Source organism: Marmota marmota, unplaced genomic scaffold, assembly GCF_001458135.2.
Source record: "Marmota marmota marmota unplaced genomic scaffold, marMar, whole genome shotgun sequence".
Classification (NCBI taxonomy): Eukaryota; Metazoa; Chordata; class Mammalia; order Rodentia; family Sciuridae; genus Marmota; species Marmota marmota.
Genome location: NW_025999949.1, coordinates 2,258,169 through 2,276,676, shown reverse-complemented (window position 1 = coordinate 2,276,676; position 18,508 = coordinate 2,258,169). Strand labels below are relative to the sequence as shown.

At 33.6% G+C, this 18,508-nt stretch overlaps 1 protein-coding gene across 3 annotated transcripts in view; it reads left to right on the top strand.

The window, feature by feature from the left end:
• The window catches only part of Rnf19a (ring finger protein 19A, RBR E3 ubiquitin protein ligase), a 41,604-nt gene extending 26,941 nt beyond the window's left edge, over positions 1-14,663 (top strand). For 2 of the 3 annotated variants that reach the window (XM_015486340.2, XM_048801923.1), the window contains 7 exons: positions 2,109-2,253; positions 3,051-3,213; positions 7,396-7,510; positions 7,961-8,122; positions 10,037-10,250; positions 11,739-11,882; positions 12,493-14,663. In XM_015486340.2, coding sequence (XP_015341826.1) covers positions 2,109-2,253; positions 3,051-3,213; positions 7,396-7,510; positions 7,961-8,122; positions 10,037-10,250; positions 11,739-11,882; positions 12,493-13,183 — 1,634 coding nt within the window. In that variant the 3' untranslated portion in view covers positions 13,184-14,663. Of the gene's footprint in view, positions 1-2,108; positions 2,254-3,050; positions 3,214-7,395; positions 7,511-7,960; positions 8,123-10,036; positions 10,251-11,738; positions 11,883-12,013 lie in introns of all 3 variants that reach the window. The other variant, XM_048801924.1, reaches the window with a different exon arrangement.
• The last annotated feature ends 3,845 nt before the right edge of the window (positions 14,664-18,508 follow it).

The window sequence follows — 18,508 nt, the reverse complement described above, 5'->3', positions numbered from 1 at the left end:
TATAAAAATGTAACTACCACCCCCACCTCTATTCCATACTACTACCATTCTAAGACATAACCTCTGAAAACATTTGAGAACATAGTGTTTTGTAATGTTTTTTCTTAATAGGACAGTGGCCTATATTTTAATAGTAAAAATAAATATAATAGTCAATAAAGATGAAAGTCTTACCAAACTCTTTTAAAAGGTATGGGAAACTTTTTTTCTCCTAATATCATTCAACTGTGGCTTAATGCTTGTGGAATGGAGACTCAGTTGACCCATCTAATCAGTAATACAATTTCATTTAGGATTTTTGCATTATGAGACCATTTTGAGAGAAACATACCAGTATATAATGTGAACAGCAAATTCTTGTTCGAATTTTTTGGTTTGAGGAAACAAAACAGCTTTTCATAAATATGTATAGAAAATGAAAATGTGAGAACAGATATACCAAAAACACATGACCTATGATGTTAATTCTCTAACTTCAGCATATTAAAAGGCTGGTTTTTGTTGTTTGGGAACTGTAAGAATAAAGAAATGTTACCTTTGATAACTTTCAGTTTGTTCCAAAGGTTGCATGGATTAGAGCCAAAATTTGAGTCTCTTTATTCCCACCTTTAATTGAGATATCTACTATTGAGTATTCTCTGGTATAAGGAAGCCTATCAATTAATATGCCACTTAAACAAGATAGGATTAGCCTTTCTTTTCTTTGATATACTAAATATTGAATGAGGTATAAAAGCCAGTTTTTTTCTTTTGTGTCCCAGTGTTTATAAATTTTTAATATAGGCTTTATGTTCTCTGGATTATAACTTATGGATATTTTTAATTTTTATATTCTAGTAATTTTCATTTATCTTGATCTGGCTACATAGAGTTATCAGTTTGCTCAAAATTGCTTGAATCATTAAAATACTAATTATGAACATTGACCAGTTCTTAAGTTAAAAAACAATTTTGCCCTAGAAGAAACCCTACGGAACCCTGAATTCTCTGATAAAGCACAGGTAAAATTTGACCATAAAATTTGTAGAAAGGAAAATAGAATTTAGCTTAATATTTGTATATAAGAAATTGGAACAAATACTTAAATTTAGTGGTTAACCCTATAAATAAATATCTTTTCTAAACTGGGTGTATGTATGTGTGCATTTATATATATTAATGTATATATGTAATATGCATATATGTTATCTATATCTAGAAAATGTAATTGGCCAATAGTAAAAGTAAAATAATCACAGGTTGCTATTTAAATAGCTGCAAAACGTCAAAATAGTTGTAGCATTTAAGATTACTCTTATTCTGTCCTTGATTCCTGAAGTTATATACCACTTGATTTTAAATTGGTACCACTATCAGTTATAATCATATTTCTATAGTAGGAGCATATACCAACATTTGTAAATGAATAAAAAGGACAAAGAGAACTCAAAAAAGTCATGAGTATGATTGACAATGGTTGCTTTTGTACTGATATTTTCCCAGGGTATTTAGTGTTTATAACCATAACTTTATCTCTTATCTCTTCCCTTTTATTTTGGTTACTGATTCTTTGTGTGGTCCATCTATCTTTTGTATGTGGTACAAGGGAAAACCCTGCTTTTCTAAAGATGCTGTCATTTTTATAGTGTTTGCAGTTGATGTTATTAGAAGTGAATTCCCAGTACTTAGGATATAGTGCCTATTATTAATAGTTGTCACTTCCTATTAGCATTTATTTACTATAGGAATAGCATACAGACTATCTACATTTGAGTTAAGTGGAGATGTTTAAAGAAGTTCTAGAACAAGAAGTACCATTCAGAAGACAGCTATGGTATCTAGACAAGACAAACTTCATGTAGTTTGCAGCTTGTCTAATGCTGTCCTTGATTCTCCTTTTTTTTATTCTCATTATTTGACTACTATGTTTGAAAAATGTTTACAACTTGAAATTTTCATGAAAGATATGTTCCCTCTCAAAAGGGAAGAAAGATGCTTTGTAGATAGCATTAAGGTATCAGTTAATAAACGCTAAGATTTTTTTTGGTAGACCTACAAATGATAATGTACTAGAAATTATTTTTAGACCAGTTTTATATACTTAACAGGTATCTCTGTGTTTCTAATAGCTGATGATATAAAGCCATGTCCACGTTGTGCTGCTTATATAATAAAGATGAATGATGGGAGCTGTAATCACATGACATGTGCTGTCTGTGGTTGTGAGTTTTGTTGGTTGTGTATGAAAGAAATCTCTGATTTACATTATCTAAGGTAAGCTTTTAGAGGGAGCTATTTATTTGTAAATATGATTTTATAAGACAAAAATTTTTTTGAAAATATACTAAACATTTTTAAACATGGGATTTATAAGATATTTAAAGGGGTGGGTTTCTTCTAGTTACATAAATTTAGAGGGTTATTTATGAGTTTTATATTTTTGTTTGTTTTGAAACATGCTGCGGGAGTCTCAATATTTTGTCCAGGCTAGTCAAGCATTCCTGAATTTAAGTGATCCTCCCATCTCAGTCCCCTGAATGCTGGGATTATGAGCATGTGCCACCATGCCCAATTTATACTAGCTGTTTGGAATTAATAACTAGTCCAAAATAGGAAAGGGAGATTTTATTTCTTTTTGTTTTGTTTTTTGTTGAACTAGAATGTTAGTATTTAATGCCTTGTTTGTCATTATACTAGATCATAAATATTGCTTTCTAATTTTCTCATATACAAATTTCCTCATTTAGGCCACAAACTATAATCAGATAATGATATGCCTCAAGTAGGATAAATTCTTTGTGTTAATTTAGTCTTCAAAAATTAAAGATTTGGGAGTTATAGAGGACTATGAATAAATTTTAAATCTGTTTTTCAACATCCTGCTAATGTATTTTATGGTGAATCGTCCCTTAATTTTTTTTTTTTTGGCTTTTATATGAAAGATCAGAATTCAAAAAAAGGAGGAAAATAAATATGAGAAGTTTCCTAATATAGTCATTGCTTTAATGTGTTAATAGTAATTTGCTGTGATATTTTGCAGTAGTTATTTACATTATAATTTTTCCCACTAGTCCATCAGGATGTACTTTTTGGGGGAAAAAACCCTGGAGTCGAAAGAAGAAAATCTTGTGGCAGCTGGGAACCCTTGTTGGTGCTCCTGTAGGAATTGCTTTAATAGCTGGCATTGCTATCCCAGCAATGATTATTGGCATTCCTGTATATGTGGGCCGTAAGGTAAATGCATACTTCCTTCTCAGTGTATTAGTTTATTCTAAATCTTTAGGTGGATCTTTAGTATTGGCAAAAATTTTTTGCTTTGTTTTTTGTTTGTTTTCAGATAAAAAGTTATTTTTATTTTCTTCAATGTAAAACAGTTACCGTTTTTCAAAAAACACTTTCAGTGTTAAGATAATAACATGCATAAAAAGCAGTCTTTCTTTAAAATTCTTGGATTCTGAAAGCTTTAGTACATTTGCATTGTCAAGCTAACCTTGGGGGTTTTTAAAAAAATTTTAGTTGTTGATAGACCTTTATTTATTTATATGTGGTGTTGAGAATCAAACCCAGTGCCTCACACGTGCCAGGCAAGTGTGCTACCACTGAGCCATAGTCCCAGTCCTCAAGCTAACTTTGAATATAAAGTATTTAGGGGTACATATCTGACATTTTTCTTATGAGTGTATCCTTGTAAAATCAGGTGAGATTTTTTTTTAATAAAAGTAGCTAAATAATAAATGCCCTCAGGCATAGGATAATTAGCCGATTGTTTGCTCCTTTGTACTTCAGTTCAGAGTTCCGCCTCTTGAATTACTGCTATTAGTAAATACATTCTTCTGTAGATTATAATAATCTGGTAGAAGTCTAAACACATTTATTAATTACTACCACTGGCCTGTGATTGTCGAATTATACCTCATTAGCTCAGCAAATAATTATTTTTTGAAGAGTTAATGGGATCATTTATGAAATACTAAGAAGTCTGCTGCAGTCTTAATTAATAGAACCTCAGAAATGAAAAATAACTGTAGAAATTATCTAATCCCAACCCTGTTCCCAAGCAGAACAAAGAATAGCAATTTCCATTTTTTTTCTATTTATTGATTCTCTTTAGTTATACATAACATTAGGATTCATTTTGACATAATTATAAAAACATGGAATATTATTTGCTCTAATTTAGTCCTTGGTACTTCCCCTTTTCCTTCCTTCCCTCCACTTTACTTTATCTTTCTGCTATTAGAGATTTTTAAAATTTAATGTCTTAGTCTTAATGGTATATTCATGTATGTACATAGGAAAGTTAGGTCAGATTCATTCCACTATTCTTCCCCTATCCTGTCCTTCTTCCCTTCCCTTCAGTCCCCCCCTTCATTTACTCCAGGGATTTTTTTTTTTTTTTTGAATGGGAATCCTCACCCCTCTGCTTATTTCGGACTATCTTCTCATATCAGAGAAAATATTTACCCTCTGACTTTTTGGTCTGGTTTTTTTTTTTTTTTTTTAACTTAGCACAAAAGTCTCCAGTCCCATCTACTTACCATCAACTGCCATAATTTTGTTATTTTTTATGTCTAATATTCATTGTGTATATATACACATTTCCTTTAAAAGGATAGTAATTTCTAAAAAGGAAACTAACAGTTGTTGAGTCTGTGTGAAAGATGTTTTATGTACTTTAACTCATTCTAACTCTGTAACAACCTTATTTTAGTCTCTTGATTTATATGATAGAATGTTGAGATTTTTTAAAGTTCATGTAATTTATCATTAGCTACACAGAAAGAAATAGACTTGGGATTTAAATCCAAATGGATTCTTTATGTAAAAATCTCTGAGAAGTGTCACTGTAACCATTTGGGCCCTTCAATGATGAGGAAACCATCAGCTTATGAGGCCGCCCATTCTGTTATCAAATGGCTATAAATTGTTAGAGAATTCTTGTGTTTTGAGTCAAAAACTATTTCCTTCATTCTGTTTCTGATTTCTGGGACCAACTCGGTGTAAGGTTGATCCTATTCCACATAACCCCCCAATGTTTTTCATTGAACATGTGTTTTATAATCAGGAAAAAAAATAGGCTAATTTTTTTAAAGTTAGTTTGGGGGGCTGAGGGTATATATATGTTCAGTGATAGAGTGCTTTGCCTAGCATGCAGATGGACCTGGGTTAGATGCCCAGCACCACACACACAACACACACACACACACACACAAATTTAGTTTTGGAACTGATAACAAATGTTTATAAACCAGATATTTATCCCAGAAGGGCTCAAGTAAATAAACCTAAACTTTAAAACTTCTCCAGTATAGGCCCTGAGTATAATAATTTTTCATGTGGTATTCAAAGTAAGATTTTTTTTAAAACAAAACCATTTTTTTTTACATACTTAGAAGAAGAGAAAGAGAGACTGCTAACACTGCACATACCTACAAATAATTTATAGAGGGGAGAATATTTGCTGCATGCTTCAAGTCTTAGGTGCTATTATAAGATTCCTTTTCTCAAACATGTACCAAAAGGATTGCAAGTTAATGAATTAGTTTTGCATGTTAGCAGTGTTCTGTGGTACTTAGCAATCCAAACCAGTGCAGGAAAACCTGTTAGGTTGATGAAGTACCCAAAAGCTTAGCCTACATTTATAATAAAAACTAGAAAGAGTGGCAAAAAACAGCAACCAGAAAAAATGAAGTTGAATCAGAAATAGTGGGATGATATGAGTACTGTAATTGAACATTGTTGCTTGAGGATGTAGAATTTTCAGGAACACTCATTTTTATTGGCGGTCTGCCTTTTCAAATCTACTCTATCCATTTGTAGCTTTGACTTTGCCCTACTTCAGTGCTGTTTCCCAGGAATGAGAGTAAGGAGGAACAAAAATTTAGCTGCCATACTGAAGGATGATTAAAAGGATCTTAGGAAGGTCTGCCATCTGTGTGGTCTCTGTAGAGAGGTACGAAGTCCATTCCCCAGGAACATAGTGAGAATCCCATTTCCCAGAATTGATGCTAAGAAGCAGAAATGATCCTGGTCTCATATATGTTTTCCCCACCTCTCTCCCAGCCTTCTCACTGTTAAATCTGTCTCACAAGATTCATTGTGCTTTGTAGTCTTCCAAATAACCACATAATATGCTATTTTGTTACTCTTTATCTATAAATATTGCTTATAGGCTAAGTATTTTATGTTAAGAGACCACCTGTGAACATTTGAGGCTGTTTTGAATGTGTCTTGAAACAGAGGGGGAAATGTACTTTATTTTCATTAGGTCTTGCAAACCCTGAGAACAGAAATACTGAGCTATTGCCAAAGTTTATATAATACCTTACAAGCCACTTTTCATGGTAATTATTAAGTTTTATTTATTAACTCTGATAACTATATAAAGATGCTAAGTAGATCCAACTCCTGTCTGCTGGTTGCAATTATTTATTCTTGTTTTTCTCGATTCCTACTTTGGCGGGGGAGGGGCGGGTACTTGGATTGAATTTAGAAACACTCAACCAGTGAGCCACACCCTCAGCCCAATTTTGTATTTTATTTAGAAACAGGGTCTCACTGAGTTGCTTAGGGACTTGCTGTTGCTGAGGCTGGCTTTGAACTTGAGATCCTCCTGTCTCAGTCTCCCAAGCTGCTTGGATTACAGGCGTGCACCACCATGCCTGGCTCAACTCCTACATGTTGAGGAGTTGAGCCAGGCATAGCTTTGTCATCTATTAATGCTTTTCTTCTTTTATAAAAGGGGATCTGACAATAACATAATACTTAGTGATATTTAATAATGGAACTACTTTTTAAGGTCAGCATTTTTAAAAAACTGTAGAAATCTCCCCTGGGTGCTGATTTTTACCATTTAGGGAATCTTATTTAGAAAGAAACATTCAAAATACTAAATTTATTAGAAATATCCTATTAAGTTAAATCAACTCATAACTATGATGGAAGTTAATATTCTTAATTTCTTCTTTCCTTAATACATGATTATACCACTTTTGAATAAAACTTTATAAAGGCTATTTTTACTCAAAGACTGTTTTTAAAATAAACACAAAATCTACCAAATCACTGGCTTCTTATTTCAGCACATTATTAAAACAGAGTAAATTATTTGTGAGCATATGGCTTAAGAACAATATATAGCTTTACTTTGAATTAGGATATATATATATATATATATATATATATATATATATATATACACACACACATATGTACATATATATACACATATATACATATACATGCATACACACATATTCATATATGTGTGTATGTATATATGTGTATATAGATAAGTATATAAATACTATACACACGGCGCGTGCACACACACACACAGACACACACACACACATATATGTATATAATGTGTTTTTCTTTTTAATCCCCCAACCCCATTTTTATTTTAAATTCAAGATTCACAGTCGTTACGAAGGCAAGGATGTTTCAAAGCACAAACGGAATCTGGCCATAGCAGGTGGTGTAACATTATCTGTAATCGTATCTCCAGTAGTAGCTGCTGTGACTGTAGGTAAGAAAATGCTAAAATGCTATCTACTTAAATTTTGTGTTTTATGACAGGGGTTTTTAAAACAAAGTATTGCAGTTGAAGATCTGAGGGGTACTTTTTAAATTCACCTTTAAATACAATTAAGTTGAACCAAAGAAAGTCTCTCATTCAGTAATAGACTGAATAGACTCAGGAGCCCACCCTTTGGGTAGTTGATAAAGTATTAGTGACTGGTAGCCCCTTCCCCAAAATATAATTCAGAGACCTGGCTCTTCTGTGTCATCTGAAAGCCTTGAATTTGCTTATATCCTTTAAGAGCTGGATAAATCCATGTTTGACAAAAGTGTTCCACCCAAATCTTCAGAATCCTAGCATTTTTTTCTTGTGATTTTTCTCTCGAAAAGATTTTCTCTAAATTTCGTATTTATGTGATTTTTTTTATTTCTAATGTCTAATATAATTCTTCTTTAGGTATTGGTGTACCCATTATGTTAGCTTATGTCTATGGCGTTGTTCCAATTTCTCTCTGCCGAAGTGGAGGTTGTGGAGTCTCAACAGGCAATGGAAAAGGAGTCAGGATTGAATTTGATGACGAAAATGATATAAATGTTGGTGGAACTAACACAGCTGTAGGTAAGTCCTTTAAACAAAGAAAATGGGCTTATTAATAGTTTTAAGTAGGGGGAGCCAAAGATAACAGGCAAGTCAGAAGTCCATTTGTGGAATGTATATGGATGAAAGAGGGTGGAATAGTTCTGGATGCCTAACTTCTAGCAGGAATATATATAGTGCCTTAAAAATCTTACATTTTTCATCGTATGTTTTGCCTATTACAAATCATTAAGAAAAAGATATGAAGAGAAATGCAGTTAAAAGATGTCAGAATGTCAAAAATATCTTTAACCCAGTGTTATTCAAAGAAATATAAATTAAAGTAGTGGTGAGATGAAGAAAAAGGCCTTTGTAGGTTATCAAAAGTAGTATAAATTAATGAACTTTAAAGCACATGTTTCATATTCCAGAAATTTTTGTTATATAAATTTGTCACAGGGAAATAATTAGGCAAATAGGTGAAAAATAATGCCCAGCCCCTCTTATCCATCATTTTCCTCTCCTAACCTCTAAATGTTTGAGTTTCCTAGGGCCCAGTTCTAAGACTTAGCTTATTTATCTATGCTCACTCTCTAGGTCATCTATTAAAAAATACATACACTGACCTCTGTAAATTTATGTCTAGGCTAGAACTCTCCCCTGAACTTCAAACTTGTTTATCTAACTCTTCTCTTTACTCTGCACTTGGATATTAAACAAGAATTTCAAGCTCCATTAGTCTGTAACCAAACTCTTTGCTTTGAAAACTTATTCTTCCCTCTGTCACACTAACCACATGAATTAGCTTCTCTATTCTTCCTGTTGCTTGGTTCAAAAACATTTACTTATGATGACTCCTGTTAACCCCTTCCTACCCTACATCTGATTTATCAGCAAATTAAGATGCTTCTTTCATTGTTCGGCCATAATCTAACCACTTGTTACTCTGCTATTGCATTAGTCCAAACTATTAACCTTTCTTTAACTATTGTCAGCTTCTCAGCTTTCTCTCGCTATCCCATAGTGCAGCCATGGTCACACCTTTTATCATTCCTTTGTTGTGCTCAAAACTTCCCCACTAACTTCTGATTCTGTTGGTTCAAGGAGCCCCTTATCTTGGCCCATAAAAGGCCCCACATTATCTTCCCTGACTTTGTCTCTGAACTCATCTCTTTTCACTGTCCTTTTTTAAGCCATCTATCCATGACTTTTGAGGATGCCATACATGGTCCTGCTTCTGGGCTTTTAAACTTTCAGTTCACTCTGCCTGGATTATAATTCCTATAGATAATTTCATGGGTTACTACACTTATTTTGAGTCTCTGTGAGTGTTCCCTTATCAAACAGGTCTTCTCTGATCACATTATATAAAATGGTGCCCAGAAATATAGACATGCACTTCTTAATCATTCTCACTTCCTTTACCTCTTTTTCACATAACTTTCATCACCATATGGTTAGATGTGTTATAAGAACTCATATCCTATGAATAAGTGAACCCTTCAATAAAAAACATGTGAAAGTACTATGAGATTAGAATATAGTGTTATCAGATCTGATAATAGCTTATAATAAGAACTGTGACCTGTATCTAGAAATCAACTTTTGGCCCATTCTTTAAACTCTTCAGATGACAACCTTAATGAAAACTTTTGGATCATTTTCCTCCAAAGTCAGCTAATTTTGTCAATAATCAGTTCATTATAGAATTTCTGAATCTTTTGGATTTCTTGAAAAATTGGTGACCATTTAAAATTGAGGGCTAGTCCCTGAGCCAGCTATACTTTCTCAGATGTTTCCCATAATTACATGTCCTTGACTGCAGACATCTTTTCTATTCCTGTGTGTTTTTTATACTCCATATAATTTGAAAGAATTTGAATTTGAATTTCATGGAGAAATTCAAGAAGGGGGAAATTAATAATCATACTTATTTATTTTATTATTTGCATTTAGACACAACATCAGTGGCAGAAGCAAGACACAATCCTAGCATAGGGGAGGGAAGTGTCGGTGGTCTGACTGGCAGTTTGAGTGCAAGTGGAAGCCACATGGATCGAATAGGAGCCATTCGAGACAACCTGAGTGAAACAGCTAGCACCATGGCACTAGCTGGAGCTAGTATAACAGGGAGTCTGTCAGGAAGTGCCATGGTAAACTGTTTCAACCGGTAAGAAATAACTGTTTTGATTTGTTTTTGCCTTCTGTTAAGTATGAGATATCAAGCATATGAGGAGAAATTTGAACACAGAGCATGGTGATTATGCTAGTAGTGATGTTAAATAAAAGTTAGTTGCACACAGAAAAGGGATTTTTATTGTATTTGAATTTTCTGTCACAGTATACCCATAATGTGGGTATAAAATTAAATCTAAGAAATAGCATTCTGCCTATTTTTCAATGCACTGGTCAGATTTTATATTATAAAGTAATGCTGGAGTTACTTAAGTGTATACTAGAGAATAGGCTGTGCTTAGCCTAGACCTTTATTCTGGGAGTAACAACAACTGGGTGTTAGGACATGATTTTGGCTGAGGTTTGGGGAACAGGTTGAGTCAGGATATCCAGGGATGATGAACTGGGGCCAGATGGTCTGCCTGGGTCCTAAGGTGTTAATAGTGGTCACTTCTCACCAATAGCCATATTCAGTATTCTTTATTTCTTTTTATTAGCCTTGGGTTTTTAAAATATATTTTTAGTTATACATGGACAAATATCTTTATTTATTTTCATGTGGTGCTGAGGATTGAACCTGGTGCCTCACATGTACAAGGCAAGCGCTCAGCCACTGAGCCACAACCTCAGCCCTAACCTTGTTTCTTTTAATATAGAGGACAATATATGAATTAAAGGATAAATCAGTCATATTTATCTTATTTTTAGGAGGTTTGCATTTGAACAAAAACTCAAGTTGTGTTGTATATTATTATCTGTTATTTTAAAAGTCAGATGCAGGCTGGGGATGGCACAAAGGCTAGCATGTGCAAAACCCTGGGCTCAATCCCCAGCACTGTAAAAATAAGTAGATTTATAGATAAATGATTTCAGATGTTATATGTAGAATTATCTTTATTATAGGATTTTTTTTGACCCACTGATCTGTCATGATTAATGGTTGATAATAATGTATTCTAACTTTTGTGTTGAAACATTGCAGGAGTGCCACATTCTGAGTGAAAGTAATAGAGCATATTTAAGTTAAAATCTGTTGTATCCTTTTTTTATTTTTTTCTCTTAAAACCTTACTTGGCATACAGCCATTTTTCACAGTCCATTTGGATATCTGGTACTGTTTAGTGTGCTGGTTCCGTAGAATTTGAAAAATCAAGTAAGAGGAAACTAAAAAGATAATGGTGTCTAAAATAACATCTCATTATGAAGGGTTTTTTTTGTTGTTGTTATTTTTGGACCAACAATTAAACCCAGGGGCACTAAGCTACAACCCAACCTTTTTTATTTTTTGTATTTTAAGACAGGGTCTCACCAAGTTGCCCAGACTGGCCTTGAACTTGATATCCTCCTGCCTCAGCCTTCTGTGTAGCTGAAATTATATGCGTGGACCATAGCACATATTTTCACTAAGGCTCTCAATTGAATTGTTTAATGATACATATTTACAGTAGTGTTTTGGTTTTTATGTCATACCCTCCTCTTTAAGGTTGGAAGTACAAGCAGATGTACAGAAAGAACGGTACAGTCTAAGTGGAGAATCTGGTACAGTCAGCTTGGGAACAGTTAGTGACAATGCCAGCACCAAAGCAATGGCGGGATCCATTCTGAATTCCTACATCCCACTGGACAAGTAAGGAAAAACTAGTTATAAATTCAAAAGTATTTAAAATCAGTTTATCCCTATCATTGGGCAAAAATGTCAGGAAGTAATGATGATGAATTATTATATTCTCTGGGGAAAGAAAATGGTGAGATGTCCAGAGAAGGCAAATCCACACAGATAGAAAGTAGATTAGTGGCTTCCAGGAGATGAAAGGAGAGAAGAATGGGAACTGACTGCTAATGGGTACAGGGTTTCTTTTGGGGATGATAAGTTCAATGGTGATGATGGCTATACAATTCCTAAGATACTCAAAAACACTGAATTGTGTATTCTAAGTGGGTGAATTTCGTGATATGTAAATTGTATCTCAGGAAAGCTATTCTTAAAAGGGGGACAGTAGCATAATGCCTAGAACAGCACAATATGTCTACAATTTTTAAAAATTGAAGCATTATAGAGACAGACCTCTTATTTCAAATAGTTCTATTTTAGTAGAATGTGTCTTGCATTAATATATTCTGATAGCTTTTATATATAGTATTTGGATTTTTCATACAAAACCCTTCCCCTTTACTATCTGAGTAAATATAAAAAGGAAACTAAAATATTTTTAATATTTGGTACTTTTATGTTTTAGAGAAGGCAACAGTATGGAAGTGCAAGTAGATATTGAATCAAAACCATCCAAATTCAGGCACAACAGTGGAAGTAGTAGTGTGGACGATGGCAGTGCCACCCGAAGCCATGCTGGTGGTTCATCCAGTGGCTTGCCTGAAGGTAAATCCAGTGCCACCAAGTGGTCCAAAGAAGCAACAGCAGGGAAAAAATCAAAAAGTGGGAAATTGAGGAAAAAGGGTAACATGAAGATAAACGAGACCAGAGAGGACATGGATGCACAGTTATTAGAACAACAGAGCACGAACTCAAGTGAATTTGAGGCTCCATCCCTCAGTGACAGTATGCCATCTGTAGCAGATTCGCACTCTAGTCATTTTTCTGAATTTAGTTGTTCTGATCTAGAAAGCATGAAAACTTCCTGTAGTCATGGTTCCAGTGATTATCATGCCCGATTTGCTACTGTTAACATTCTTCCTGAGGTAGAAAATGACCGCTTGGAGAATTCTCCACATCAGTGTAGTATTTCTCTGCTTACCAAAACTGGTTCCTGTTCAGAAGTTCCACAACTGAATCAGACTGCCGAAGAACATGGTAACAGTGGAATAAAACCTAATGTTGATTTATATTTTGGTGATGCACTAAAAGAAACAAACAACAACCACTCACATCAGACAATGGAATTAAAAGTTGCAATTCAGACTGAAATTTAGCCCATAAATGCTGCAAAACTGTTACCACTGAACAACCTTGTTTGGAGCCAGTTGAACTATATATATGTGACTACTTTTAAGTTTCAAGTTACTAGCAAAAGCTAGGTTTCATAATCATAATGCAGATAACATTTTCTCTGTTCAGCAAAGCATTGTGTTTCATGTGAATCTTAATTACCAAACTATGAAATGAAGGCTTTAAAAGTGCATTATTATAAGAATAGTAAATCTTAAAAGCAAAGCATGTTTTGTGTGCTTGTCACAAAACATTGCTTGATGCACACACCTGTGTATTTAGATAGAAATTTGGCTTAATTTATAATCAATATAAAATACTAATGCAGTTCCAGTTCTACAGCATTCTTACGAAGTAAACTTGAGGCTTAGGGATCAGTGGTTAGTGATATTTTATTGAAACCACTAAAGGATAACTTGGCAGGTTATTCTGGATATATGATACTCTTTGTAACATTTCTGTTCATAACTGGGCTTGAATTTCATTTTTTTCTTCACATGCAATGTGGATATATAAAGCTTAATGCAGCCCATTTGCAACCATTTGGATACTTAGACACTTTGAGCAAGATTGTGGCAGTTTTTGTACAACTTTGAAATAGAAACACCTGGTACTCTGTATATCTCATATTGTTGATGCCATTTTAGAAGAAAAATGTAAAGGTAGGTAATTAAGTGTACTGACAACAATAAGATATATATGACTGCAAAATTAAATTGCATTAGGTTATAAGTATCACAAAAATGTCCCCTTTTACTAAGGGGTAATTTGCACCCCATTGATTCTTGGTGCCTTTGGGATAGACTGGGTTTTAAGGGCCTAGTTATTTGAGGATTTTGCTATGTTGTTTTCCATACTGTCCTCTTTAGTCACCTTGGATTATATAGAAAAATACAGGAAATAGAGAAAAATGAATGTGATTAATAACAATACTGAATAAGTATTAGCCTACCAAAGATACACTCAGGCTTTAGAGAATAACTTTAGGTAACCTCAGTTTTTAAAACATGTATCTTTTGCAATGATGACATCAAAGCACTGGTGCAGAGCTTGTACCAAGTACAAAAGGTCCATGTATGGTTGGCTTTATTTCCTTTTGTTTATGGAAGATGTTTAGCTGACATAAGCAGAAGTTGGCCAGAATACTTCTTGTACAATTCACTTAAATAAAGCAGGTTAACCTCAATGATAACAGTTAAAAAGTTCCATCTTATGTGTTCTTTTAAGTATTACCATTATGGTGCTACTGAGCATTTTCTTTGATAAAAAAGAGAAATGTCATGGGCTGCAGTCTTCTTCCATCACTTTTCCTCACCAGGTCCATTAATATGCTTATAACACTAGTGCCAGTTATTTTATTTGATAATGCTTATTAATGGTATTTGTATATTTGTTTGCATTCCAGTTTTGTTCAGTAATGAGTGTGTAAACTGCATATGTGAAATAAATGTAAATACTAATGTGTTACTGCCTTTTAGTGTATGTACATGTGTTTTTATAACGGAATGTTATTTGATATATGGTGATATTCATAAATATCGCAAGCCATTGAGACAATCTGCTTTCTCAGCTCAAAAGTTTAGTTTGCTGGAATTTTCAAAAAACCATGATTAAAAACTATCCTTTCTTCATTTCAATTCCTGGAATTTCCCCTCAAAGGAAGATGATTTGTCAACATAATTTCATTTCTTAAGATAAATTCACTGAGTTTGATAAGTAGATCTATCATTGAGTTGTGGCAAAGGATCATTATACAAATATGCATCTTAAACAAGGAAAAAGATCTTGGCTACTTTAAAAGAACCATTAGATTATGAAACTAGAACTATTTAAATTCAAGCTAATAGTTTATCGAGTATTCCTTTTTTTTTTCCCAAGTACTTTCTGTTCTTATAGCCTCAATAAAATGCACAGATTGTTTTTGTTTTCCTGGCACATAGTTAATACTTCATGAAAATAATCTGTTTGAATGTGACTGCCTTGACATTTCTGTAAAAGGCTAAAGATGAAAGCTAAATGAACTTTGAAGGAATACAACAAAAGTGGTAACACATTGGAGGGCCTGCACTTATTTCACCCTCCCCACTTGTTTTCTTTTAAGACTTGGAGGAAAAATCACATGGTACTGACAGAGGGGAAAAAAATACAAAAATTATAATAGTATACTACCCTACTGCTGATTATATAGACTTCTAGTTTAACTGGATTCTCTGTAAATTAACAAATATTTAGCTTCAGAACACTGAATTATCTTTGTTAAGTTTGCATAACCTGTCAACTAATTTTTGCTGTAAGTGGGTTAATTTTGTAAATATGTTAATAATTTCCATAGCATTAGTCTGGTTAAATATAGACATGGATCACTAAAGGATAAAGTATATGTTGAAACCCATCAGAGGATTTAATTCCTATGAGCAGAATAACTCATGCTCCATAGATTGTTTTGCTTTTCCTTTCAGTCTCTGAAAAGAGTTTCAAGACTATATTTTTATATGGTTCCTTTGGGTAGATTTGTTGTTTCATATATTTCCCTCATTTAAGTACAATATATCATGTTAAAATCTAGTATTTACTTATTGGTTTTGAATGCTAAAAATAGTATTCTAAACTTAAGGAGAGTTACATTGGTTGAGTAGTAACTGTTGAATAGATGAATAGTGAGTTTGCAAATTTAGTTCAAGTTGAATCACTATATGTATTTGGTATGCTAATCGGAATTTTTGTGATTTCTACCTGTTTTGTCGTTCAACCAAGTAACGGATGCTGAAGTTATTTATCTTGGTGCTAAACATCCATTCTGGCTACAAAGGGCTTATAGCTGGGAGAAAGACAAAAATAATAAAACGTACACATAGCTTAAAATAATGTCAGATGATGGTTGCTATGAAAAATGCAAGGAGGGGGTAATAGAGTTACTGGGGATTTATGGAAATGGTGCTGTTTTATATAGAGCAAACAAGAAAGGTCTCTGCTTATAGGACAAAGATGTAAAGGATGTTAGGAAGGGCTGTGTAGATACACCTGGTGAATGAGCATTTCAGAAACAGATCTTCAAATAAGTTAATGGACCACTGAGACATCAGTCTTGGAATTTGAATTTGATATCCAATAGGTAAGTCTGCCACCCCATTTTTCTTGGAGGGTGTCGTGGCTGTTTTGGCACTTTACATTTCCATAAACCCCTTAAAATAACCACTTTTAATTCCAATCATTTTCTCTCCAGATTCTTTGGGATATCTGTGTATACATCATCATCTGTGAATTTATTTATTTAAAAAACATTTTTACAAGGGCTGGGGATGTGGCTCAAGCGGTAACATGCTTGCCTGGCATGCACGCGACGCTGGGTTCGATCCTCAGCACCACATAAAATAAAATAAAGATGTTGTGTCCACCGAAAACTGAAAAATAAATGTTAAAAAAGTCTCTCTTCTCTCTCTTCAAAAAAAAAAAAAACAAAACACTTTTATAGCACCTTGAAGTATCAAATGCTTTCTAAGCATTTTAAAAATATTAACTTACTCCTCAGAACAACCCTGTGAAAGGAGTACATGTTATCCCCCACTATATTACATCTGGACAAGGTAACTGAGAAACAGTGATATTGAATACTTGGCCTAGAGTTTGCATAACTGGTTAAGTGGCCGGGCTGAGATTCAAGATGTTTTGTTTCTTAGGTCATTGCATCATTTCTTCTTCTGGTCCATTAGCACTGTCTAGGACTCTTAGGATATAATTTGTTGTAGGAGTCATTGTTGATTTAATAATTTCAAAGGGAACCTTTCATTGTTTTAACTATGATATTAATTGCATATATTTTATAGGTATTTTTTATCAAATGTAGTCAGTTCTTTTCCAACTCCTAGTGTGTCAAGAGCTCTTACTTTGGAAAATGTTGAATTTTATTATCTGCTTTTTAGGGAGGGGCATCAGTTACATAATTTGATTTATTCCTTTAATGTGCTTCTGTGGTGAATGTGATTTTTTGAACATTAACCTAGGATGAACTTCAGTTATCAGAATGTGTAATATTGGGATCATGTCTTCTTTGAATGTTTGGTAGAAATTGATGTTAAGGCCATCAGGGTTTAAATTGTTTGCTTGCTTTTTTAACCATGGAGAGCCAGGTTTTCAGGATTGGTAACCAGCTTGATTTCATCTATGTTATATGAGCAATAAGAAATGGCAAGTTCTTTTCTCTGTAACAGAGTTTGCTAATTCTATGATGTGTGTGTGTGGGTGGCAACAGGATAGTCTGGCTTTTACTTTTTTCTTTTTCTCTCCAGCATTTTTCCTGGATAGCATTGGAGCACCTATTTCTGCTACCATTTGTCCTGTATGAAGGAGGTAAAACTTAGATACTATGCCAGATTGTGTACAGGTACCTCCAGATTCTGAATTCTGAATTCAAGGTGCTAGGAAAGCAAATCTTAAACAAACAAGCAAACAAAAACAACCTGTAGGCTCTTAAAGTCAAGGATCTTATCTTTCCTTTTTGTTTTTCCTGTACTTGGAGTATTCACTTTATATTTGAAGAGGAAATTAAGGATAATATGCTGTGGTACAACAGAATAACTGAACAAAGGGAATGAAGATGTTTTTGAGTTGTTGCCTCAGAGTTGGTGACTGGTGTCTTTCATAACATTGTCCAGTTAAATAAGGTGTTTACTAGTGGCTGAAAAGTAGTCATTTTTAACAAGGCTTTATACCAAATTTGTTTTTAAATGTTCTAGAATGTATGGTAGCCACTGGAACATAATGTTTCAGGGCTGATATAGCCAAGGCATTTTAACTTTGCTTTTTGGGGACTTTTGTTCTGTTTGTTTAAATAAAATTTAATGCTTTCAACCACATAAAGAAATGATTGCCTTAGAGGTAACATAAACAGATGTTTTAGAGGCAGTTATTATAGAAAGTCTAAATAAAATGTACACAAAAGAATTTATTTCTCTCTTGCCCCTTTTTCCCTTTCCTCTCCTCTTTGGTTTCCCCTTTCTCTGCTCTGCCCCTCTTGTCACATTAAGTTCTCCCATAACCAACACAAATGACCTCATATTTATAAAGCAATAGTTCTCTCCATGTTTATATAGTCACACAATGCATATATTCTTTTATTATTTTCCCAATATTATCTTAGATCCTGAGTTTTCAATTCTGTGAATATTTCAATGAAATTGACACAGGTGGTATTAAAATAGTTAGGAAACTAAAATTAGACCTTATATATTAATATAATTATATATAATTTTATATTACATAAATATATACTAAAGTTTTAATAGGTTATTTCACATGGAGACAATGGGACA